This window comes from Natator depressus, chromosome 15 (genome assembly GCF_965152275.1).
Source record: "Natator depressus isolate rNatDep1 chromosome 15, rNatDep2.hap1, whole genome shotgun sequence".
Classification (NCBI taxonomy): Eukaryota; Metazoa; Chordata; order Testudines; family Cheloniidae; genus Natator; species Natator depressus.
Window position 1 is genome coordinate 301024 of NC_134248.1, and position 25963 is coordinate 326986.

Below are 25963 nucleotides of genomic sequence, written 5' to 3' on the forward strand. Positions count from 1 at the left end.
CAGCGCTCAGACCTCCGCAGGCGGCTGCCCCCCCGAGACGCCCAGAGCCGCTCCCCGCCCCTTGTCCGCAGCCCCCGGGCGACTCCGGCGGGGCAGGGCGACGGGGCAGCCAACGCGAGGGGGGCGGGGCGGGGCGGGGTAACAGGCGCCCGTGTGGACACGCCGCGCTCCCACGGCCCCAGATCAGGACCGTCCCTATAGAACCACAGCAGCGGCCGCCCCGCCCCTTTCCCGGCATGCCCCGCGCAGCCCTGCCCCCCCCCCCCCCAGCGTGGCCTGCGCAGTCTCTGGACCCCTTTCCCAGCAGGCCCCGCGAGCCCAGGGTCTGCCCGACTCGTGCCTGAGGGGCGCGCGGGCGCCCCTCGCTGCCCTGCTGAGGCTCCCCGCGCCCCGGGCCGGCGGCGCTGCAGGCTCCGCGCCGGGAGCGAGGCGGTGGCCTGGCGCAGGGCCGCTCGGATGGTGCCGCCCGCGCAGGCAGCGAGAGGCAGCCCCGGCCCGTGGGGTCCTCGGCGCCGCGCGCCACGCGGGAGCAGTCGGAGCAGCCGCCTGGAGACCCGCGAGCGCGCCGCCGAGCCGCAGCCATGGGCGGCCTGGAGAAGAAGAAGGTACCGGCCCGCGGGGCTGCTGCGCCGCCTCGCCCCTCCCCGCTGCCTGGGCCCGTCGCGGCTCGGCCCCCGCGCTGGGCAGCGGCTCGCGAGCTCGCTTCGCCCCGGAGCCGCCTGAGCAAGCGGGTCCCCGCGGGCCGGGCTCGGTCTCCTCCCGGGCGTGCCGGGGCGCCGCTCGCTGCCAGCAGCGCGGCGGCCCCGGTCTGCGGCGGGCCGGGCCTGCTGCCCCGGGCGCTGCTTTCCGTGCGGGCGGGCCACGTGCCGGCACCCGGTAGCCAGCGGGAGTGTCCCGTCCCCCCCCCCCCCCCCGCATTAGGGCCCCTCGTGGTATGGGCTTGCCGGCTCCTAGGGTGCCCACAGATCGCTCTCCGCTGGGTGTCAGGGCACCTCGTGTAAATCCTTTCTTGTCTCAGCTGCTGTGGGTTCCTGCTGCATGTCCTGCGCTCAGGTAATAATCCACAGAATATTGCTGCTATCGATAGATTCCTAGGATCCTAGGTAGCTGTTCTCTACAGGATCCCCAATTGGGAGGTGAGCCTCTTTTTCTGTATCTCGGATCCTGTGTGGATTAGTCTGCTTAATCTCTATACTGAGTTACTCACCTCACCTTCTCTGAATCAGTCACTAGTTTTCCTTGTGCTCGGTGATCCCAGTTCAAGGAAACTTCTGTCCCCTGTGCAGCTAATGAATCTTTGTCCTTGTTTCTTCCTAAGTACGAGAGGGGATCAGCCACAAACTACATCACTAGAAACAAGGCCCGGAAGAAACTGCAGCTGAGCCTCGCAGACTTCAGGTAAGGAATGGTTTAGGGTTTCCAAGTGAGGTGAGAGAAGCTGAAAAATGTTGAATTGTCAGCCTTGGATATTGACTTGTTCTGTTCCTGTGTAATGTGACTTACAGTGCAAGAGCTGTCCAGCCTCCTTTGCTAATCTGTGATAGTCCTGCCCTGCAGCGTTCCTCTTCTAGAGGCGAAAGGGGATTCTGTTTGCTTATGTATATATATGTTGCTCCTCTCAGCCAGTTCAGTCTGTTTTCTGTGTTAAGGTTGCTAGTAAGCATATAAAGAGATGTGAGCATCTGGTCTTAGGGCTTGTCCACACCGGTACTTTACAGCGGTGCAACTTTCTCACTTAGGGGTGTGAAAAAACACAGCCCAAGTGCTCCAAGTTTCAGCGCTGTAACATGCCGGTATAGACAGTGCACCAGCGCTGGGAGCTACGCCCCTCGTGGAGTTGATTTATTTAGAGCTCTGGGAGAGCTCTCTCCCATCGCTTGCTGTGACTACCCAAGCCACATTAAAGCGCTGCCAGTGTAGACAAGCCCGTAGTGAACTGTTTACAAAACCACCATTTTTCTACCCTTTTTTGCACATACCTGGGGCTCAAACTTTAGATCCTCCCCAAGTTGAACTCAGTTGCTCAGAATCTATCTCAGCTAGTACATGGTACCCACTCTCTGTGCACGGAAGCCATATTGGAAAGTTATTAAGGGTAAAACTTGTAACTCCAGGTTGGCCAAGCCCAACTGATGCACCAAAGAGATTCAGATCCTCATGTGTTGCACTGGGAAGCATGTCGAAGTGTACAGTGTGGTGCACCATGGGTAGTCCAGTAGCACTGTCTCTTGGGAAGCTTTGGCAATGCATGGTGAAGCAGAAACAAGTCGCCCAGGGGTGGCTGGCAGCAAGGGTCAACTTCACAGTATGCAACTCTCTCCTTCCCATAATGTTATCTAACTCCCATAATTTTTCACGTCTTTAAAAATATATATATATATGCCCTGTACAGCCCTCTTCCTTGCTGTTTGTCACCTTTGACAGAATCACGGAGCCTGTACAGCTCTGCCTATTGGCATGAGTGTTGCAAGCACAGGACGCATGCTCCTTCGGTATTTACAGAGCCTCAAGAGGAATTAAAGTACATTAACTCCTCACTTAAAGTCGTCCCTGTTAACGTTTTGTTGCTGATCAATTAGAGAACATGCTTGTTTAAAGTTGCTCAATGCTCCCTTATAACGTCAAAAGAAAAGGAGTACTTGTGGCACCTTAGAGACTAGCCAATTTATTTGAGCATAAGCTTTCGTGAGCTACAGCTCAGAATGCATCTGATGAAGTGAGCTGTAGCTCACGAAAGCTTATGCTCAAATAAATTGGTTAGTCTCTAAGGTGCCACAAGTACTCCTTTTCTTTTTGCGAATACAGACTAACACGGCTGTTACTCTGAAACCTGTCCTTATAACGTTGTTTATAAGGGACTGCCTGCTTTGTCCACTGCTTGCAGAAAGAGCAGCCCATTGGAGCGAGCTGGTGGGGGCTTGGAACCAGGGTGGACCGGCAGCACTCCTATCAGCTCCCCTAAGTTTCTTGTGTGGCAGCTGCCCACCAAGCTATCAATTGTCGGACAGTTCAGCTGTCCCTCCCCCCACTGCCCTGTGCTGCTCCTGCCCTCTGCCCTGGAGCTGCTCCCGAGAGCCTCCTGCTTGCTGTGCAGTGGGGGAAGAGGGGTGCTAATGTCTGGGTGTCCCCCTTCCCACTGCTTCTGGCCCCCATCTCCCCAGAGCAGGGGAGACAGGATGGGGCTCAGGACGAAGAGAGCTTGCTGGCAGCAGCTGCTGTCTCAACTTGCAGATCTACTTAAAAAGGCAAAAAGAAAAGGAGGACTTGTGGCACCTTAGAGACTAAAAAACTTATTTGAGCATAAGCTTTCGTGAGCTACAGCAAAGGCAGTGTATTTAAAGTGGGGTCAGTGTACTTAAAGGGGCAATGCGCATCTCTCTCTCTCTCTCTCTCTCACACATGGTGTGTGTCTCTGTCTCTCTCTGTCATGCTGTCTCCCCTCCCTCCATTCGTGCTGCCTTGTAATGTGTGAGGCTTGTAGTGTGTGGAGGGCTCAGTCAAGTGCTATTCATCATTTAGCAGTAAGGCATTCCCTGGAAAATACGCCACCCTCTGCCACTTCAACCAAGCTTCACATCACTGCTGTGTACAGTATTAAATTTTTGTTTAAAACTTATCCTGTGTGTATGTATATGTGTGTATGTATAATAAATATAAAAATATAGTCTTTTGTCTGGCAAAAAAAATTTCCCTGGAACCTAAACCTCTCCTCCCCCTTCTCCCCCCACCCCCTTACATTAATTCTTATGGGGAAATTGAATTCACTTAACATTGTTTCGCTTAAGGTAGCATTTTTCAGGAACGTAACTACAACGTTATGCAAGGAGTTACTGTAGCGGGGAACAAGATGACGTCTTGGAGGGCAGATTGCTGTGGGACATAGAGTGAACCCATTCAGGGTTGTTGATCACAGAGCAGCTGTACGTGGTGGAGTGCCTATTCTGGGACTGAGAAATGAACACTTACTGGTGGGATCGCATCAAAATGCAGGCTTATGATGACAAGCAGTGGCTGCAGCACTTTGGTGTGCACAAGGCCACATTCCTAGAACTGTTGAGCTCACCCCAGCCCTTCAGCGCAGGGACACCTAACTAAGAACTGTGCTGACAGTGGAGAAGCGAGTGGGGATTGCACTGTTGAAATTTGTAATGCAGGATTGCTACTGGTCAGGTCATTCTCAGCAGTGTGCAGGACATAGTGGATGGCTTTGCAGCAGTGGGGTTCCTGACGTGTGGTGGAGTCGTAGGGTTATATGCGTGCCATCTGTTTTGGCACTAGACCACCTTGCCACAGAGTACATCAACAGAAAGGACTACTTTTCTATGGTTGTGCAAGCGCTGTGGATCACTGGGCATACTTCACTGACATCAGTGTAGGCTGGTTCAGGGAAGGGGCATGACACTCATGTCTTTAAGAACACAGGATTGTTCATAAAGTCACAAGCATGGACTTTATTTCCTGACTGGTGGATTGCCATTGGTGATGCTAAAATGCCAATAGTGATCCTAGGTGACCCAGCCTACCCTTTACTCCCCTGGCTTATGAAGCTGTACACCGGCTACCTCAACAGCACCAAGGAGAGATTCAGCTATCGGCTCAGCAGGTGGAGAATGACAGTTGAATGTGCTTTTTGGTGATTGAAGGGACATTGGTGGTGTTTACTGACAAGATTAGATCTGTGGGAGGGAAATTCCCAATGATGGTAGCTGCCTGCCCATGTCCTGCATGATATCTGTGAAGTAAAGGGGAGGAAATTGCTGCTGAGATGGAGGGCAGAGGTGGACTTCTGTCTGCTGAATTTGAACAAGGGCTATTAGAGCTCAACAGGGCTATATGGCTCAGGGAGGATTTGAAAGTGCACTTTACTCCTGGGGGAATTCTGCACCCTTGTGTATGTGCAGAATATATGGGCCGTGCATAATTTTTTTTTTCTCTGCAGAAAATACTTTCTGCTGGAGATGTTCTGCAGTTACACTTTTCACCCACCAGGGGCTGCTGTGGCGCCAGGACAGAGAGCTTGCCCTCAACAACCCTCCAGTTCATACCCAGGTCCCTTCCCAGCAATTATTTCCCTCTCCCTTAGCTCCTCCGTTATCCCTGGCTCCCTCAAGCCTTTGCACTGCTTCTGAGGGGTGTGGGAAATATGGTTCTGTATTGTTGTGTACTCCAAGTTCTCTATTAATATACCTAGTAAGAAATCTATTTGTCAAAAAACATTTCCTGAATCTTTTTGTTGTCTGTATTGTTATAGACATATTTGCTGACATATATTTTTGAAATTAATTACCAAAATAATTGAAACTGATGTGATTATCTTGTTGTTCTGACAAATAAAATTGTCAGAATTTTCCATTTTTTGCCACCAAATTCCCCCAGGAGTAGTACTTTAACAGTGAGCCATAGTAATGCATTGTGGTATACCGTGCTCTCCCTGACCCTGCTATTTTGGAGCCTGTTACGAACTGTGTGCTGCTTGATGTACATCAATGAATATAATACTGACAATGCACCTATTAATTTTGCGGTGCTTGGTGTACATTTGTGGTTATTACAGTGTGTGTCACTGACCTTATGGGTTGTGTCCCACTGTGTACGGTAACAAGTAAGTGGGTGCTTTCAGAACTGCTAGGCACTCTGCAGCATATGCTATGAACGAAGAAAGATGAATTAGTTTTCCAAATAATATAAAGTTATTCAGTAGCAATACCAATGCAAAAAAAGGCTGTGTGATTTAAAAGCAAATACAATAAAAACTTGTTACATTCTGTTTCGTTAATATATTAAGGGGAAAGAACATTCATATCCATTTTAGTTGCACACACTGATGTGTGAGAGCTATGGCTGCTGTATATGTGAAGCTGTTGTCCTTAATGTCCCTTGGGGTGGAGTAGCAGTGTTTATTTCCCCCCTACTGTTCCATGACGGTGGTTTGTGGGGTGTTGGTGCCTCTGTCAAGTGTAGAATGAAGCTCTTCAGGTCTGTGGCGTGGCATCAGATTGATTGTTGGCCTCTTTGACCTTCTGGTATGCCTGACACAGTTCGTTTGCTTTCACTTGGCGCTGCTGCTGGTCCCTGTTGTACCTTTTCTCCTGCGTCTCCCATGCAATCTGCTCATAGGTGTTTACGTTTCCTTGGCTGGTCCATGTCTGTGGCTGTGCCACTGTAAGGTCTCTAGTATAGACATAGCTTCAGCCTGTGACACAGGTGTGTTTATGTTCTTGGGTAGCACAGCTGTCTTCGAAGGGACTTGAATCTATATTCTGAAAGACTGCACATGATGACTTAGGCAGTACTTTTCAGATTATGCTATAAACAGTTATGAGAGAATGACTGCTGGGCCCAGTGCTGCTTTACACTGTTTGGAACGTAGCCTTGAGTAGCATGTTCCAAACTCTGCTACTGCTCTGTATGCTGCAATGCTGTGTATGGCAACTTAGCACGGATCCTGCAAAGTCGGTTGCAGGGAATGTCCCAAACCACTTTCCAAATCAAACATTAGACCCATGCAGGGGGTGGGCTTGAGTATTTCCAGGTTTCCAGAGGTTTGTTTACCACCCACTGCCCACCTTGTACAAGGGCACTAAGCCACCTTAACTCTCTAATAATGAAGTTCAGGGGCATCCCATCACCAGTGCCTTGAGCCACTAGTGTCTTTGTGTGGTTTCTCATCTCTGTGTCTGTGTTGCAGGCGTCTGTGTATCCTGAAGGGGATCTACCCCCATGAGCCCAAACACAAGAAAAAGGTGAACAAAGGCTCCACTGCTGCCCGGACCTTTTACCTCCTCAAAGACATCAAGTTCCTCCTTCATGAGCCCATCGTCAACAAGTTTCGGGAGTATAAGGTAGGCTGAGAGGGCCAGCTGAGCCCTGTGAGTTATATTAGCTCTGTTCCATTTGAAAAAGACATTCCCCTACCACCCCTCTACATACAGGCTCTGGAGCTCCTGGCCTCCCTTGCCTGGGCTGCTGTCCACCTCCCATTAGGTTGTGCGTGTTCCTAACATGCCATGGCTCTTGGGGCTGCTCTTGTCATGGGCAGTCTGGGCTTTGGAAACCGAAGGAGGCAGGCACCAGCTGCTGTGTGTGACTTCTTAGGCTGGTGGCTTGGTAGAGTGGGAAGCTGCGGATCTGAAGCCTGCCTGGGAGTCTGTCACTGCTGGTGCAGATGGTCTGTTGCTGTAGATCCAGCTGTGCTTGTTAACATGCCACAGGACCTTTGCTTAGGATTTTAGGCCTGTGTGAAGGACGCAGCCCTAGTGGTGGGGCACTTATATTGACAGAAGAGAGCAATAGTGGGCTTTGATTCTGAGTGGGTGGAGGTGCCTGGTTTATTACTATGCGCTGAAGGGCAGAGCAGCATGAGCCAGTGAAGAGAGTAGTGGACTGGGAGCCAGGACTCCGGGGTTCTTTCCCCTGCTCTGCTCCTGACTTTCTGGGTGACCTTAAACAAGTCCCCTTAGTCCTCTCTGCCACTGCGTGATGTGCTGCTGTGCTGTGAGAAGGCAGGTTTTGAGGCCTGTTTCCTGTTGGGTCTGTTAATCGAGCCCTTGGCTCCATGGGAATGTGCTGTATGTGCTGTGTACATTCCATGGGAATGTGCTGTATGCCTTGACCTGAAGTGTGATAGGTGCAGGAGATGGTCACATGATTGCATTCCCTTGTATCAACCCCCTGGCCTCTCTGTCTCCGCTCAGGTATTTGTCCGGAAGCTCCGGAAAGCGTACGGGAAAAGCGAGTGGAACACCGTGGAGCGGCTGAAAGATAACAAGCCCAGCTACAAGCTTGACCACATCATCAAGGAGAGGTGAGGTGGAGATAGCCAGGGCTGGGACACCGATAGCACGGTGTGAAACAGCCCTGTTGTTGTATAGCAGATAAGGTGGGCTGGCTGGAACTTAGAAGGCTTAGTCTGATTAGCGAGAATCCATCCGAGCAAGCAGCTGGACCAGGGACTGTCACGCCCCCCAACAGTAGGACTTGTATCTGGGACACTGCTTGGTCTTGACCTCAGGCAGCCTCTTCCAAGCATTGAATCCCACGACTGCAGCTCATGTGACTGACTCATTCCAAGATAGAATCACAGAAGTGGAAGCGACCTCAAGAGGTCGTCTAGTCCAGGCCCCTGCACTCAAGGCAGGACTAAGTATTATCTAGACCATCCTTGACTGGTGTTTGTCCAATCCCCAATGATGGAGATTCCATAACCTCCCTAGGCAATTTATTCCAGTGCTTAACCACCCTGACAGGAAGTTTTTCCTAATGTCCAACCTTGCTGCAATTTAAGCCCATTGTTTCTTGTCCTAGCCTCAGAAGTTAAGAAGAACAATATTTTTCACTCTTCCTTGTAACAACTTTTATGTACTTGAAAACTCTTATCATATCCCCTCTCAGTCTTCTCTTCTCCAGACTAAACAAACCCAATTTTTTCAAACTTCCCTCATAGGTCATGTTTTTTAGACCTTTAATAATTTTTGTTGCTCTTCTCTGGACTTTCTCCAGTTTGTCCACATCTTTCCTGAAATGTGGTGCCCAGAACTGGACACAATACTCCAGTTGAAGCCTAATCAGCGAAGAGTAGAGCAGAAGAATTACTTCTCGTGCCTTGCTTACAACACTCCTGCTAATACATCCCAGAATGATGCTTGCTTTTTTTTTTTTTTTTTTTTTTTTTTTTTTTTTTTTTTTTGCAACAGCGATACACTGACTCCTATTTAGTTTGTAAAAAGAAAAGGAATACTTGTGGCACCTTAAAGACTAACCAATTTATTTGAGCGTAAGCTTTCGTGAGCTACAGCTCACTTCATCGGATGCATACTGTGGAAAACACTTTCCACAGTATGCATCCGATGAAATGAGCTGTAGCTCACGAAAGCTTATGCTCAAATAAATTGGTTAGTCTCTAAGGTGCCACAAGTACTCCTTTTCTTTTTGCGAATACAGACTAACACGGCTGTTACTCTGAAATTTACCATTTTGTATGTGTGCAACTGATTGATTGTTCCTTCCTAAGTGGAGTACTTTGGATTTGTCCTTATTGAATTTCATCCTATTTACTTCAGGCTGTTTCTCCAGTTTCTCCAGATCATTTTGAATTTTAATCCTATCCTCCAAAGTACTTGCAACCCCTCCCAGCTTGATATCATCCGCAAACTTTATAAGTATACTCTCTATGCCATTATCTAAATCACTGATGAAGATATTGAACAGAAGTGGACCCAGAACCGATCCCTGCAGGACCCCACTCATTATGCCCTTCCAGCATGAATGTGAACCACTGATATCTACTCTCTGGGAATGATTTTCCAACCAGTTATGCACCCACCTTGTAGTAGTTCCATCTAGGTTGTATTTCCCTAGTTTGTTTATGAGAACGTCATGCAAGACGGTGTCAAAAGTCTTACCCAAGACAAGATATACCACATCTACCACTTCCCTTCATACACAAGGCTTGTTACCCTGTCAAAGAAAGCTATCAGGTTGGTTTGACACAATTTCATAGAATATCAGGATTGGAAGGGACCTCAGGAGGTCATCTAGTCCAACCCTCTTCTCAAAGCAGGACCAGTCCCCAATTTTTGCCCCAGATCCCTAAATGGCCCCCTCAAGAATTGAACTCACAACCCTGTGTTTAGCAGGCCAGTGCTCAGGCCACTGAGCTATCCCTCCCCTCAAATCCATGGTGACTGTTACTTATCACCTTATTATCTTCTAGGTGTTTGCAAATTGATTGCTTAATTATTTGCTCCATTATCTTTCCAGGTACAGAAGTTAAGCTGACTGGTCTGTAATTCCCCCGGGTTGTCTTTATTTCCCTTTTTATAGATGACTATAATTGCCTTTTTCCAGTCTTCTGGAATGTTTCCCATCTTCCATGACTTTTCAGAGATAATTGCTAATGCCTCAGATATCTCCTCAGTTAGCTCCTTGAGTATTTTAGGATGCATTTCATCAGGCCCTGGTGATTTGAAGACTTCTAACTTGTCTAAGTAATTTTTGACTTGTTCTTTCCCTATTTTAGACTCTGATCCTACCTCATTTTCACTGGCATTCACTATGTTAGACATCCAGTCACCACCAACCTTCTTGGTGAAAACCGAAACAAAGAAGTCATTAAGCACCTCTGCAATTTCCACATTTTCTATTATTGTTTTCCCCCCTCTTTGAGTAACGGGCCTACTCTGTCCTTGGTCTTCCTCTTACTTCTAATGTATTTTTAGAATGTTTTCTTGTACTTTTTATGCTTCTAGCTAGTATGATCTTGTTTTGTGCCATGGCTTTTCTAATTTTGTCCATACGTACTTGTGTTATTTGTTTATATTCATCCTTTGTAATTTGGCTGAGTTTCCACTTTTTGTAGATGTCTTGAGTTTTAGATCATTGAGGATCTCCTGGTTAAGCCAGGGCGGTCTCTTGCCATACTTCCTATCTTTCCTACACACTAGGATAGTTTGCTGTTCCTGTGAGCTGCATCGTTGCCTTTAAAATGTTTATAAACCGCTGCTTATGAGTTGAAGAGACAATGGGGCAAAGCAGGGTTGAGCCTGCACAGCCTTAGTACAAGTTCCAGGCCCCAGGGGCCTGTGTGATACCTAGCAGGATGTCATGGGCTCCCCTTCTCTCCCTGAATAGTGATTTCAAAGATGATGCTCGGAGTCACTCCTAGAGGAGTGTGAATCATGGAGATGATCTGCCCAGTCACATGGTGACTGCAGTGAAACATGAAGGATGCACCCACCAACGTGCCGTAATCAGCAGAGCTGATCTGTGTTCCAGTGTTGCCTGGAGGCCTCAGCTGAGGTCAGGGCCCTGTTGTGCTAGGTGCTGTACAAACACCTCATAAGAGACAGAGAGCTGACAGCCTACATAGACAAGACAGTGGCTGGGAGGGGAAACAGCCAGAGAAGGGAAGATGCACAGCAGAGCCAGAAGTAGAACCTAGGTCTTGTGACTCCCAGATCAGCAGCCTAGCCCAAGCCCATGCTGCCTCCCATCTCTTTTGGTAAGAGCTTTGTTGCAGGGCTTGTTCTATGTGTGTAAAGCACCTGTTGTCTGACAGCACTACGGGGCAGATTTTCAAAGGTCAGTGGCACCAAACGATGCAGTGAGGCGCCTACTTTTGAAAACTGCCCTAGGTGCCTAAATATCTTTTGAGACTCTGTCCCTCTCCTCCTGCTGACTGTAAAGGTAGGTATCAGGGTACGGCCAATCACAGTAACACCGGCTGCAGACCAGCTGGACACTGGAATCCAGGTGTGGTGGTACCATAAACAGACCAAAGGGAATGTTCACAAGCTAATGTGGCGTGGGTTGGTGAAACGTGCATTGTACACAATGCAAACACATGCAGCATACAAGCCAGGGAGCCGCAGGTGTTTGCACAAGTCAGGCAGCAGGAACATGATTTATTCTTGCACTAGTGAGCTTCCCAGGCTGTCTCCATCTTGTTCCTCCCCACTGTGTATTTCCTCTTTGCCACCAGTGTAGGTGTCCATGCCGGGGCTTGTTATTCACTACCTGCCTGAATGGCACCAAAGTGGGTCTGGACTCCGACCCCACACTAGGGTGTCTGCAGATCCCCTGGCTTTGTTGGCATCATCTGTGGATGAAGGGAAAGCAGTGGATGTATTGTTTCTTGACTTTAGCAAAGCTTTTGACACGGTCTCCCACAGTATTCTTGTCAGCAAGTTAAGGAAGTATGGGCTAGATGAATGCACTATAAGGTGGGTAGAAAGCTGGCTAGATTGTCGGGCTCAACGGGTAGTGATCAATGGCTCCATGTCTAGTTGGCAGCCGGTGTCAAGTGGAGTGCCCCAGGGGTCGGTCCTGGGGCCGGTTTTGTTCAATATCTTCATAAATGATCTGGAGGATGGTGTGGATTGCACTCTCAGCAAATTTGCAGATGATACTAAACTGGGAGGAGTGGTAGATACGCTGGAGGGGAGGGATAGGATACAGAAGGACCTAGACAAATTGGAGGATTGGGCCAAAAGAAATCTAATGAGGTTCAATAAGGATAAGTGCAGGGTCCTGCACTTAGGATGGAAGAATCCAATGCACCGCTACAGACTAGGGACCGAATGGCTAGGCAGCAGTTCTGCGGAAAAGGACCTAGGGGTGACAGTGGACGAGAAGCTGGATATGAGTCAACAGTGTGCCCTTGTTGCCAAGAAGGCCAATGGCATTTTGGGATGTATAAGTAGGGGCATAGCGAGCAGATCGAGGGATGTGATCGTTCCCCTCTATTCGACACTGGTGAGGCCTCATCTGGAGTACTGTGTCCAGTTTTGGGCCCCCCACTACAAGAAGGATGTGGATAAATTGGAGAGAGTCCAGCGAAGGGCAACAAAAATGATTAGGGGTCTAGAGCACATGACTTATGAAGAGAGGCTGAGGGAGCTGGGATTGTTTAGTCTGCAGAAGAGAAGAATGAGGGGGGATTTGATAGCTGCTTTCAACTACCTGAAAGGGGGTTCCAAAGAGGATGGCTCTAGACTGTTCTCAATGGTAGCAGATGACAGAACGAGGAGTAATGGTCTCAAGTTGCAATGGGGGAGGTTTAGATTGGATATTAGGAAAAACTTTTTCACTAAGAGGGTGGTGAAACACTGGAATGCGTTACCTAGGGAGGTGGTAGAATCTCCTTCCTTAGAGGTTTTTAAGGTCAGGCTTGACAAAGCCCTGGCTGGGATGATTTAACTGGGAATTGGTCCTGCTTTGAGCAGGGGGTTGGACTAGATGACCTTCTGGGGTCCCTTCCAACCCTGATATTCTATGATTCTATGATCTGGTGCCAGCTGTGTAGTGAGGAGCTCAGGGATGAGGAAGCCTGCTCTCTAGAACTGGTCTGAGATGTCCCCAGACTTGGTTCACAGGGGCCACCCAACAGCTGTTGGAACGCTCCAGCTTTTGGCCACTCCTGGGCTGGGTGCGAGTGCCGCCTTATTAGCGGTGTGGGAGGATGCTGCTCTTTGGAGCCCCCTCCTGCTCTGACCGGGATTCTCTCCTGTGGCGGATGCAGGTACCCGACCTTCATCGATGCCCTGCGAGACCTGGATGACGCACTGTCCATGTGCTTCCTCTTTGCCACCTTCCCGCGCACTGGCAAGTGCCACGTGCAGACCATCCAGCTGTGCCGCCGCCTCACCGTGGAGTTCCTCAACTACGTCGTCGCCTCCCGCTCCCTGCGCAAGGTGAGAGTCCCCTGCCAGCGCAGGCCCTTCGCCTGCCTGGGCAGTGCAGTGAGGGCATCGGCGAGAGGCACCCTGGTGTGGCTGGCTGGGCAGTTGGGCTCAGAGATGCCTTCGGTTCCAGAGCATCTAGTCAGCAACTAACGCTTGCCCTGAGCGTTCCCGGGGAGAAGCGGGGGAGAGGCCTTCTGCAGCAGGGCAGCACTATGCTGTTGTCAGCATGTGCTCTGGAAAAAATTCACTCCCTGGATAGCGAGGGGTTAAGGGATGTCAGTCTCCTGCCTAGTACAGATCTGAGAGCCCTGCTTATGCTGCTGGAGGGTGGAGGAGGCCTGAATGCATGTAGGATTCACAGTGCGCTGGCCAGGCTGTCTCCTTTCCTGCCAGCAGCCATGCCCCCCCCCCCCCAACCCCTTCTCTAGCTCCTCTCCCTTTGCTCTCCCACCAGGTGTTCCTGTCCATCAAAGGGATCTATTACCAGGCCGAGGTGCTGGGGCAGCCCATCACCTGGATTGCTCCATATGCCTTTGCCCACGATGTGAGTACCGTGCGCTCTGCTCCTGTGTCTGTCTGTCCATCCCCCAACCTCCCTAAGGCCTGTGAATAAGATCGGGGGGGGGGAGGCTCTAGTATCCTTCCATCAGTATGGGGGTGGGGGAGTCCCAGGAGAGGTCAGGGTGGCTCCTCGAAGCTGCTGTAGCTGAGCTGCCCCCCAGGGCCTGCATGGTGCTCAGGATATCATGGGGCCTAATGCCCAGGGAACCGTCTGAAACAGCCTCTCACCTGCCCCTCTGGGGAGCCCCTGCCTCTGGGTCAGAGTCATCACCCTGCATGCACTAGTCAGCAACCCTGGTGCGTGCCTGTAACAGCCCAGCCAGCTCATTGTTCTCCTCTTGGGCTGAAAATAATTAACTTTAATTACTTCTCTGAACTTTATTAAAGATTAACGGGCTGTGAGTGGGATGGAAGGCAGACGGAGCCTTCCCTAGCGAGCTCCCAGACAGCTCCAGTTGGTGGAAACTCAAAGCTGGTCCCATCAGAGAGGGTGGGGTCTCATCCCTTGTCCTGGGGTGGGGTCCCTCATTAGCTGCTAATTGTCTCCACACAGGCCAGGTCGGAGCAGACTCAGGGCAGTGTGGGGGGTCCTTTGCTGCCCTCTGACTGCTCTGCCAGATAAGCTGGGGGGAGTCTGTTGTGAACATCTTGACAAAGAAGCTGGGATTTATTTCCAGTTCAGTTGTGCTGGAGCTGGGACTTGGAGAGCAGATGGGGATGCTAGTGTCTGGGCTTCAGGAGGGGAGCCAGGCTGTTAGACTACAAATGTCATCTTCTGTAAACTCTCCTTTATATGAAGGCTGTGAGGTGCCACAAACAGGACTGTCCTTTGCTGCGCAGCAAAGAAGTGATATGAGAGTGTGAAGGACAGCGAACAGAGCAGGGTCCTGGTTGGACAACGGGGTGATCATGTTGTCACGGACTTTTGATGCACGTGCACAAGGGGGCAGAGTTAAGGTTGAATGGCCCCTGCTCCCCCTGCTCGTCAGCATTTCACTTTGCCACTGGCTGTCTCTCTCTCCATACTTATCTGGCGCCCTGCTACCGTGGCATCTGAGTCCCACAGCGCTGCCGAGAGGGCTGTCCACCCCGTTGCACAGGTGGGCAGTGGAGGCACAGAGACTACGTGACTTGCCTTAAGTCACAGGATGTTTGTTGCAGAGCAGGAATCGAACTCGGGTCTTCCCAACACCAGGCTAGAACGCTGGCCACTGGGTCTTCCCTCTGGGCTTGCTCTAGTTATAGATTCATAGAGTGAAAGTCAGACGGGAGCACTCTGATCATGTAGTCTGACCTGCTGAATGACACAGGCTGGAGAACTTCACGCCACAATTCCTGCATGAGGCTCAGAACTTCTGGCTGAGCTAGAGTATCTCTTTGAAGATCCTGCTCTCCTCCCCTTCTGACATGTCCTATCGACCTCAATTTCTAGTTCCCACTGCCCCAGGAAGGTCTTGTCTTTTCTCTCTTCTCTCTTCAGCCCCCCTTCCCCCCCCCCCCCCCACACCCAATGTCTCTGCTGAGTTATTCATTTACTGGCTGGGGATCTGCATTGTGCCCCTCCAGTTGACTAGAAATCAATGACCTTTGCTGACCTTTAAGACACACTGAGATCTGCCAGACCCCTGCAGACTGAGCAGCAGACAGTCCCAGAGATGCTGTCCAGCCATCTCCAGCTGAATCTGCCCAGTCCAGGGCTTTGACCACAGGCGGCACTCCTGTGCATTTTGCTTTCTCTTGGTGATCCCCTGGAGGGTCTCCACGGGTCATTGAACTGAGCCTCACAGGCAGGACCCAGGAGCCCTCTCTGTTAATTGTGTGCTTTAAGACCAACCTCCCATCTTCTTGAGTCTGCCATGCTCTGGGGAACCTCTCTTGCGTGGGTTGATCTTCGCTTCAGGGTTGACAGAAACGTTCCCTTGTTCCTTGGCTGCCCTGGGGTTCCCAGGGTAGAGTGGGTGACATGCAGCCAGTGCCATGTAGGGGCCTACTCTGCTGCTAACGCATCATACCCTGCCCTGCTAGGGAACTGGGTGGGTGGGACTCTGCAGGCTCCCTCCCGTCAGCCCTCAAGGACCTTTTCCCAAGGTTGTTACCTCCCAGCAGTGCCTGCTGAGAGCGCTTAATGAGCAGCCTGGAAATCGCTGGCCTGGGGCATGGAGGCAGCTCCTGTGAATGCTGGGTGGGTAACTGTGCGAGATGGGGCTGGGGCGAGGGGGATGAGTCTTAAATGCAGAGTCAGTGAGTTTCTTCCTGCCGTTGCCTGGAGATGGAGTTCTCCCTGGCTCACTGCACATGGGGCTGCTACCGCTGCAGAGGGCTGAAGAACACCTTGTCCCCTGGTCGGGGGGAGACAGCCCTGTTCAGCTCTGTGCTCCGGCTCTTGGAGCTGAGCATTTGCCAGGCAGGCAGTTCCCAGGCTTGTGTGGGGGCGGGGGCGGTATAGTGGTGTTCTCTGAGTGAAACTGAGGGATATAGGCACGGGAACTAGGGTTGCGGGGAGCGCTGCAGCGCCCCCGGGTTTCACTGTGAGAAGTTGCTTTACAGCAGAGGTCCCCCAGTCTGTGCTGCATGCCCCTCTAGGGGGTGCTGAGGAACATTTTGGGGGCGTGTAGCTGAGGTCTGGGTCAGCCCCCGGAAGGGTGGGGAGGGAGCGCCACCCAGCTCTGCTCCTTGCCCCGCCACTGAGTATTGGCTGCAGGGCCCGGGGCTTCACTCCCAGCCCTACATGCGGGGTCCTGTCTGCCATCGGCTCCGTGCCCGGCCACGCACCTGATCCTGGCTGCAGGACCCATGCCCGGGGCTCTGCTCCTGCCCCCCAGCTATGGTCCCAGCCAGGGCCCCCTTACCCCTGTCCACATCCTCCTGTCCCGGAGCCACAGCCACTCCTGGCCCCAGCTCTGCACGGGGGAAGGTGCTGGTTATCACTGCTTCCCCCTAAGCTCTGTTGATGCCCCTGGTTGACCTCCCACTGTCTCTTCCAGCACCCGACGGACGTGGACTACAGGGTCATGGCGACCTTCACGGAGTTCTACACCACGCTGCTGGGCTTTGTGAACTTCCGCCTCTACCAGTCCCTCAACCTGCATTACCCCCCCAAGGTGATGGGCGGAGGGCACCACCGGGGTTTATGATCCCAGGCCCCTGGTAGCAAGCGGAGAGGTGACTCTTGCAGCAGGCCTGGGGGACTGCACTGTGATCCAGGTTCTTCCCCTTGCCCGGGTGCTTAGTGTTGGGGAGCCAGCCTGCCCCTACTGGTGGGGAGGGAGTGCTGTGGGTGGGTCCAGCACGGTCGGATCCTGCTGGAAGGGTGGTGACTGCCTGAGAGGCTGGGGAAGGGAGCAGCAGGATCATGCCAGACTCTGGCCCTGCCTTCACCCCTCTCCCCTCTGTAGATTGAAGGCCAGGCTGTGGCAGAGCAGAAGCCGGAGGAGGGGGAGGCGTACGCCATGGACTCAGAGAGCTACATGGAGGTGAGAGGCCCTGCCTGCCATGCGGACCCCACATGACACCCTGGAGCTGGTTAATGGGCCATGGGCCCTGCCCCTCCCCAGGGGCTCCTGCATCGCTGGACACTCCCCAGCTGGTCTGGGGGTGGGGCACAGACCCTGCCATTCTTGGCCACCCTGGCTGGGGGGCTGGGCCCCTCTCCCTGGTGCACTCGTTAACGTTTGTAGCCATGCAAACAAAAGGGACTTTGATCTCCAAGGCAGGGGCTAGAGGGGAGCCACTCCCCAGTGCTATGTAATGGACCAGGTGCGTTATGGGGCTTCCTTTGAGCCCTTGGGTATTGGCTGCGGCTGGAGGTGGGATACGAAAGAGGACCCCCGTAGGACCTACAGCCTGCTATTCCTGGGTCCTGCCCAGGGATCTTAACCACCTTTCCGAGCAGCCTCCCCCATATGAGGAGCTGTGTGTGACGCATTGCTGGTTTTTCCCACTGCAGAAGCTGTCGGCTCTGAGTGCCAGCCTAGCCCGAGTGGTAGCACCAAACCCAGAGGATGAAGTGCAGGTGGATGAGTTCCCCGTGGATGGGGTAAGAGCTCAGCAGGTTGAATTTATCACTGCTCCAAGTCCCCCCACACCTCGAAGGAGGCTGGCAGGGAAGGGACAGCCACAAGGGAGGGGGCTCCCCGCTGTCCCTCCCCTTGTCTAGGGTTGGCATGTGGGGAGGGGAGGGCATGGTAGAGGAGCCTCTCATAGCGCCTTGCTCTGGCCAGGAGAGTGCGGAGCAGGAGGCGGCGAGGAAGAAGGAGCAGGAGGCAGTAGAAAAGCAGAAGAAGCTGTTTGAGGGGCTGCGGTTCTTCCTGAACAGAGAGGTGCCTCGGGAGCCCATAGCTTTCATCATCCGGTACGTGCTGATCGCACTCTTCCTCCCTCAGGGCGAGCCCTGGGGATGGGGCGAGGGACTTGGTCTGAACTGGGTGGGTACCAAGTCCAGGAGTAAGTGGGGAGCAAGGGCAATGTTAGTGATGGAGGAAGGCCATGAGCCATCTAGAGATCCTCTAGCCATGAGAGCAGGATTAACCCAGGCGTGATACTCTGGGGAGCCCAGCCAGCGTCCCTGCCTGCGAGAGCTACACAGCGAGGCTGGGGTGAACGAAGTCCCTGGAGCAACCTTGAAGCCCAGCTGTGGCTGTGAGAAGGTGCTGTGGGCCCAGGTGCCTAGGCACATTCCCCTGGGCCCCTTGACAAGGTTGAGGGAGGGGATCTGCATTCCTGATCCTCTTGACAATCCAGGCTTCTCCAGTCTTAGCCTCGTGGGATGTCACTGTGTCCCTGCAAGTTTCCACTGCAAACAGTGAGGCCCCTGTGTGTCCTGCATGGGACTCTGTTCCCTGCCCCTCGGCTGGTGCTGGGCCCTTCCCGCCCAGCCTGATTCATGGGCGTTTCTCATTGAGCAGGTGTTTTGGAGGCGAAGTGTCTTGGGACAAGTCCATGTGCATCAGTGCCACCTACGATGTGAGGAATCCAACCATCACCCACCAGATTGTTGACCGGCCCAGCCTGGGAAAGCAGGTGATAGGCAGGTGAGTTCTGCACCTTTGCCTGGGTGAGATCTGAGCCTCTGCACAAGCGGCAGGAGAGGCCAACTAACTGTCCTGCTCTGGAGCCATTCAGCCCCGCTCTTTGCCCTCAGCGTTTCTGCCGTGCTGCCCCTGGGCGCCTGTCTGCTGGCTTCAGTGCACTTTGAGCCAGGCCCCAGTGAGGTGTCTGCCCCAATCCCCTTCTGGTGTGCAAGTGGCCTGCTCCATGTTCTAGGGACCCTGCTGGGGGTGGGGGCCATCCACCCACATCCACTTCCTCTTGGCTCTTCCTTCCCTCCATCCCTCTTGCTCACTCCAGCCCTCTCCCCACCCTCCTAGGTATTACCTCCAGCCACAGTGGGTGTTCGACTCGGTCAATGCCAAGATGTGCCTCCCGGTGGCTGATTATTTCCCCGGCGTGCTGCTGCCCCCGCACCTCTCGCCCTTCGTTTCGGAGAAGGATGGGGACTACATCCCACCTGAGAAGCTGAAGCTGCTGGCCCTGCAGAAGGGCGAGAACCCAGGTAATGGGGAGGCCAAGTCCCGAGGATCCAGCCAGCTTTCTCACCTTGGGCATCCTTTGCCTCCCTCTGGGCATCGGTCCCTCCCTCCTTTTGCCTCCTCATCCCAGGTTATCAACAGGTCCTTTAGGAGCACAGACCTGGGAAACATTTACCCGGGTTCTCTGCCAGCCTATGCCAGGCTGGTTCTTCCTGCTCTGCTTAGGGGTTAGAATCCTGAATGGTAACTCTGCTCTCTTGACTTCTCTAGCAGAAGAGAGCAGAGAGGAGGAGGAGGAGGACAGTGATGATGATGATGATGATAATGAAGGCTCAGAAGGAGAAGAACACTCTGAAAAGGAAGATGAAGGGAAACTGAAGAAGCTGGAAGAGCAGCGATCCCAGGGAAAGGTACAATGCATAGCCATGGAGCCAGCGTGCCCTGAAGGGGGACATCCCCATTGTGGTGCAGCTCTGGTCAAGCTCCATGCCTCCCCGTCTCAGCCCTCCACTGGGTAGCACCTGCTGGAGGCAGGTTGCTGAATGGCTTCCGTTCTGAACCCTCTGCTCACCTGTGCAGAACACTCCCCTTTGAGCCAAATGCTTCCTGACTTGGTCTCTGCAGGTGATGTCCCTTTCTGAGAGAGCAGGGGTTGGGCAAAGGACTTGGAGCTTGAGGTTTTTATTATTTTAAGGAGTGAATTTTTTTTTTTTAATCTTTGATGGGGCTCCTGCAGAATGGCTGGGACCTCGGCCTGGTCAGGCCAGTCCAGTCTTTATCCAGGGCTAGCACCTGCCCTTAAATCCAGACCACCTCCAGCCTCTCTGAAATCTGCATAGTGATCATGCACAGCAAAAACCATTGCTACACTCACAAGTGAAAAGTCGAGACACTGTGTGTACTCATGGGAGGTTGGAGGGGACAGGTCCCCCTCTGTGCCAGTCCACAGAGGACAGGACTCTGCACAGCCCCAGCTAGGTAATGTTGGCTCAAGCAGTAGCTGCTCATGCTTTTGGCTCTGGAGGTCCCTGGTTCAATCCCTGGTGCGTTGGGCGAGATGGCAGCTGTCACATACACATGTGTTCTAGGGACATGTGTATACGTTGTCTGAGGAACCTTGAAAGTTCCCCCAAGCCAGACAGTGCCATGCTTTCTTCTCTACTTTTTCTAAAAAAAAGTAGAAAGGAAACAAATTGCAAAAGCGTGAGGGAGCACAGCTAAAGTTCGTGGCGCTGGGCACGTGCCCTCTTTCCCATCACAGTCTCTGCCTTAATTCCTGTGGGGGTAGCTCCGAGGACATCCAGGAGGAACCTTGGTGCATTCTCTGCCATGACGTTAATGGCAGTTTGTTAGTGGGGTGCTAGCTCAGCGCTCTGCCTTGCCTGCAGGCAGTTCTAGCTCATGCTGCCCTGGCTGCTCCAGGCTCGGCAGTGGGATCCCCTCAGGATAGGGCCAGGGAATGGGCAGCGCCATCTGCAGGGCTGGGGGTGGAGTCCCTTGCAGTGGATGCAGCAGGGAGCTTCTGAGGTCACTGGCTCTCTTGTGCCTTCCCCAGAAGCTGCCAGTGAAGGTGTCGGCAGGCATTGTGCGGCTGGAGGACAAGCAGCAAGCAGCCCAAGAGGAGCAGAGCGAGGAGAAGCGTCTCGCCATCATGATGATGAAGAAGAGGGAGAAGTACCTCTACCAGAAAATCATGTTTGGGAAGAAGCGCAAAGTTCGAGAGGTATTGTGGCTGGCGCTTGCTCCCCAGCGTGGGGATGAACCCCCTGGTCACTAGAGCAGGACTATAGGCCTTAACACTCAGCCTGTTCCCACCACAAAGTGCACACTGGTGAAGAGAGGTGGGTTACCCTAATCGAGCCAGGCTGCAGCGAGTTCTAACTGGATGGGGATGACACGGCACTGGGGGAGTGGGGAGTGCTAGGCCAGAAACCGTCCGCACGCTGTGTAAAATACTGAGTGAGGCAGAAACTGGCCAGTCCCCCACTTCTGGGAGGTAGGTGGGCATCATGCCTGCTTAACAAATGGGGAAACTGAGGCACAGAGCCAGTGACTTGCTCAGTGTCCCAGGGAGGGTTGGAGCCTCCATGGTGATTAGAACAGAGTTGCCGACTCCCAGCCCTATACTCAGTCCATTAGGCAATGCTGCCTCTCTATGGTGTATACAGAACAGGAGAAGCCATTGAGGGAGGATTGTGTATTCGGAGACTTTGGCCTGGGTTCAACAATGATGGAAATGATTGTGTAAACTTCCTGGGGTGGAGGGGGGCTTTTTCTATAACAATTCCCGTGGCCCACTTGGTCTGTAATGTACACCCCTCGCCTCTGGACTTGGCCCTTTCCCCTGGGGCTTGGTGACATTCAGTAAATGGGAGCAAGGCTGAGCCTTTTGCTGCTGGAGGCACCTTCACCCCCTCCACTCCCCAGGGCATCTGAGTTTCCGCCTGCTTCCTCTTCCCGCCCCCCCCCAAGCTCTCGCTGCCTGCCGGGGTGGATGGAAGTTTAAGCCTGGTGCAGAGCTCTGGCCTGGGAGCCAGCAAGGTTAGGTCCCTGGGGTGGTCCTGGGGTGTCCCAGGGGGCCTGTGTCCATAGCAGTGATGTGTACCGTGATTCACCACTCCCCCCACCTTCCCCCCCCCCCCCCCAAAAAAAAAAAAAAAAAAACTAGAGCTAGTGAGTGACTTAGCTAACCATCCTGATCCAGCAGCAGGCCCAGAGCTTAGGGGTGGGTGGGCCTGGCCCAGAGGCTGAGATCAGGGTATGATCTCCTCCAGTGTTGGAGGGGGTTCGAATCTGGCTCTGGCATGACTGTAACAGGCAGGGGGAAGAACTGTTGTTAGTGTTCAGGGGTTAATCTGGGCGGTTTCTCCCCCCGCAGGCAACCAGACTTGCTGAGAAGAGGAAAGCTCATGATGCTGCCATGAAATCAGAGAAGAAGAAAACCAAGAAGGTGCGACGGGAGTGATGGGGCTGTCAGGCTCTGCCCTCCCTCCAGGACTGGAGCTGCCCCTTGGCCTGGGAGACCTACTTTCTAGGCTGTACCTCGGGCCTCTTCCAGGACAGGCCACACTGAACGGAAGCCAACAGCATCTGGCTGGCCGTGATTTTCAGCTCTGTCGATGCTCTGGGGACACCCCCAATTACCGCTTATCCCCTCTATTTAAAAACAAAACCAGCCTCTTCCCCTATCCTCCGGGACCCCATCCAAGGCTCCTCCATGGGGAGGCTCCGGGAGCTTTCTTTGTCTGCTTCACCCACACCGACGCCAACAGGTCATGGGTGAGAGGGGGCAGTGGATTCCCCCACCTGGTCTCTCCCAGCAGAGCCTCTAGGTAGGCAGATGAGGGGTGTGAAAAGGGAAGAATCCTCCCCGTGGCTGCAGCAGATCATGGATGCAGCCAAAGGTCCCCAGAGAAGCCGAATGGCCTGTTAAGTGTCAGCAGCTCTCCCCGGGTTGGGGAAGGAGAGGCTGTGCCTGGTGCAGGCGAACGTCTTGGGGCTCTGGGTCGTACAGAGCTAATGGTCAAAACGGGGCCCAGGGTGAGCTGGCCCAGGCCCTGAGCTGGGGCTCCTCCAGCAGGCTGGGTGCCTTGGAGCTTGTGGCAGGTGCTGCTCTCAGAGGGAGGGTCCCTTTGCTGTTTGCTTTGCAAGCTGGGGATCTGCACAGTCCCTTGCAGCCAGTGCAGGCAGGTTGTGGGGCCTCCCGGGAAAAGCTGCCTCAGCCCCCCACCCCTGAGCTCCCCTCCGCACAGGGGCTGGGGCCTGTAAAGGGCTGTGATTTTACTGTACTTTAGTAAAGTCAACTTTCACAGCTGGCCTCCCGTGTGGTCTGTTGCCCCCTATGAGCTATGGTAGCTCAGCCCTCTGTGACAGCTGCTGCCCTCCCAGCCTCAGGGCTCTGCTCAGGAGCCTCCAGCTCCTTTTATTTGACTGTAATCCTCCTGAGAGGGAAAAGGTCACTATTCAGAGTGAGCTCAGTGAATGCAGGAAACCCGCTGGGTGCAGCTGGCCCGCTTGGGTGTCTGTAGCTATATGCAAAAAAACCGAGGAGTACTTGTGGCACTTTAGAGACTAACAAATTTATTTGGGCATAAGCTTTCGTGGGCTAAAACCCACTTCACTGGATGCATGCAGTGGAAAATACAGTAGGAAGATACATATACGTATGTGCTAATCCATTGTCTACAGCCATAGCTCCAAAGTCTACAGCTAAGCTCTAAGATACAACTGCATTTGCTCCACTAGTGCTAGTAAGCGATGGGCACATAAACACCACCCTATACTGGAAACCTACTGACCGCTATTCCTACCTACATGCCTCCAGCTTTCACCCTGACCACACCACACGATCCATCATCTACAGCCAAGCTCTAAGCTACAACCGCATTTGCTCCAATCCCTCAGACAGGGACAAACACCTACAAGATCTCTGTCAAGTGTTCTTAAAACTACAGTACCCAGCTGCTGAAGTGTAGAAACAGATTGACAGAGCCAGAAGAGTACCCAGAAGTCACCTACTCCAGGACAGGCCCAACAAAGAAAGTAACAGAACGCCGCTAGCCATCACCTTCAGCCCCCAACTAAAACCTCTCCAACGCATTATCAAGGATCTACAACCTATCCTGAAGGACAATCCCTCACTCTCACAGATCTTGGGAGACAGGCCCCCAACCTGAAGCAAATACTCACCAGCAACCACACAACAAAAACACTAACCCAGGAACCTATCCTTGCAACAAAGCCCGTTGCCAACTGTGTCCACATATCTATTCAGGGGACACCATCATAGGGCCAAATCACATCAGCCACACTATCAGAGGCTCGTTCACCTGCACATCCACCAATGTGATATGTGGCATCAAGTGCCAGCAATGCCCCTCTGCCATGTACATTGGCCAAACTGGACAGTCTCTACGTAAAAGAATCAGTGGACACAAATCAGATGTCAAGAATTATAACATTCAAAAACCGGTTGGAGAACACTTCAACCTCCCTGGTCACTCAATTACAGACCTAAAAGTGGCAATTCTCCAACAAAAAAACTTGAAAAACAGACTCCAACGAGACGCTGCAGAATTGGAATTAATTTGCATACTGGACACCATTACTGGACTCTATTCAATTTGGCTTGAATAGAGACTGGGAGTGGATGGGTCGTTACACAAAGTGAAACTATTTCCCCATGCTAATTTCCCCCCCTACTGTTACTCACACCTTCTTGTCAACGGTTTGAAATGGGCCATCCTGATTATCACTACAAAAGGTTTTTTTTTCTCCTGCTGATAACAGCCCACCTTGATGGATTGGTCTCGTTACAGTTGGTATGGCAACACCCATTGTTTCATGTTCTGTGGATATATATCTTCCTATTGTATTTTCCAATGCATGCATCCGATGAAGTGGGTTTCAGCCCACAAAAGCTTATGCCCAAAAAATTTGTTAGTCTCTAAGGTGCCACAAGTACTGCTCAGTTTTTTTGCTGATACAGACTAACAGGGCTACCATTCTGAAACCTGTAGCTATGTGGTCACTGCAGGGCCGAGAGATGCTCCAGTGCCGTCTCCAAGGATGGTGTGAACAGGACTGATTGTGTGTGTCTCACTCTTCCCACGAGCCACAGCTGCATCCCTTGAACTCAGTCCCAGGGCACCTGTAGAGCGCTTTGGCCATGATCTGACTCTTTCTACCCCCCACTCCCTTTGGCCCCGACATATAGGTGAGGGGTGGGGTTGGGCTGTCAGTGATGCTGCGTGAATTGAGTGCTCAGCACCCCTTGTCAGGCTGGGAACCTGCTGACCTGGGGCAGGAATGCTTGCGTTGCCTGCTAGTCCTGTGTAGTCACCTTGCTTCTGAGATGTTAAAGCTCCCCTGTGTAAGGGGGTGAGGTTAATGTGAGGGACTAAGGCAAGTGCTAGCTGGAGCCTGGCCAAAGGCAGGCTACTGCCTAGTATAGCTCTGCCGGGCCAGCATTGAGGGGCATCAGCAGCCTTAAGTATTTTGTATGGCCCCAATTATCTTAGCCATGTGGGTGTCTCATAATATTTGATGTTTGTCCTTACCTCACCCCTGGGAGGCATGGCAGGGCTGTTGTCCCTGCTTTACAAATGGAGAGCTGGCACAGAGAGACCAAGGGACTGTCCAGGGTCTCACAGGGAGCCTGGCTCTGCAAGGAATTGAACCATGGTCTTCCAAGTCCCAGATGAGCACCCTAAAACCTGGGCCATCCTTCTCCCCAGCCCCGCTCTGCTAGTCCAGCCTCAGGCCCAACCACAACTCTCTCCAGGAATTGCTGCAGGTTACACACACTGCTTTGAGGGCTCCACGTTCTAATTCATGCCTGTGTGTGTTTTCAAACGGAGGGGGGAGTAATGGGTTTTGAAATAACTAGCTGTGATCTAGCCCTTTTTATCAGATCTCAAAACACTTTGCAAAGGAAGTCACTAGCCCCATTTTACAGATGGAAACAGCCACAGAGAGATGGTGGGATTTGCCCAAGGTCACCAGTGGCAGAAGTGGGAATAGAACACAGGTCTTGAGTCCCAGTCCACTACTTCTGAATCCGGTCTGTTATACATGCAAGAGACATGGGCAACTTAGTGAAAAGGGTTTTACCATTAAGGGCAAGCAGGCTTCAAGGTTCCACGCACCCACCAGCTGAGAGCTGAGCCAGTTGGAGCTTATGGGGGAGAGGTT

General features: G+C 52.6%; 1 protein-coding gene across 3 annotated transcripts in view; it reads left to right on the plus strand.

The window, feature by feature from the left end:
- The first annotated feature begins 512 nt into the window (after nucleotides 1-512).
- Nucleotides 513-25963, plus strand: part of PES1 (pescadillo ribosomal biogenesis factor 1) — a 31242-nt gene continuing 5791 nt past the window's right edge. Inside the window, exons 1-15 of one of the 3 annotated variants that reach the window (XM_074973092.1) lie at nucleotides 513-605; nucleotides 1319-1398; nucleotides 6689-6842; nucleotides 7695-7804; nucleotides 13019-13190; nucleotides 13636-13725; nucleotides 16727-16843; nucleotides 17138-17215; nucleotides 17689-17778; nucleotides 17963-18093; nucleotides 18647-18772; nucleotides 19109-19293; nucleotides 19544-19680; nucleotides 20826-20993; nucleotides 22149-22220. In XM_074973092.1, the coding sequence (XP_074829193.1) occupies nucleotides 582-605; nucleotides 1319-1398; nucleotides 6689-6842; nucleotides 7695-7804; nucleotides 13019-13190; nucleotides 13636-13725; nucleotides 16727-16843; nucleotides 17138-17215; nucleotides 17689-17778; nucleotides 17963-18093; nucleotides 18647-18772; nucleotides 19109-19293; nucleotides 19544-19680; nucleotides 20826-20993; nucleotides 22149-22220 (1734 nt within the window). In that variant the 5' untranslated portion in view covers nucleotides 513-581. Of the gene's footprint in view, nucleotides 606-1318; nucleotides 1399-6688; nucleotides 6843-7694; nucleotides 7805-13018; nucleotides 13191-13635; nucleotides 13726-16726; nucleotides 16844-17137; nucleotides 17216-17688; nucleotides 17779-17962; nucleotides 18094-18646; nucleotides 18773-19108; nucleotides 19294-19540; nucleotides 19681-20825; nucleotides 20994-22148; nucleotides 22221-25963 lie in introns of all 3 variants that reach the window. The other 2 variants (XM_074973091.1, XM_074973093.1) reach the window with 2 other exon arrangements.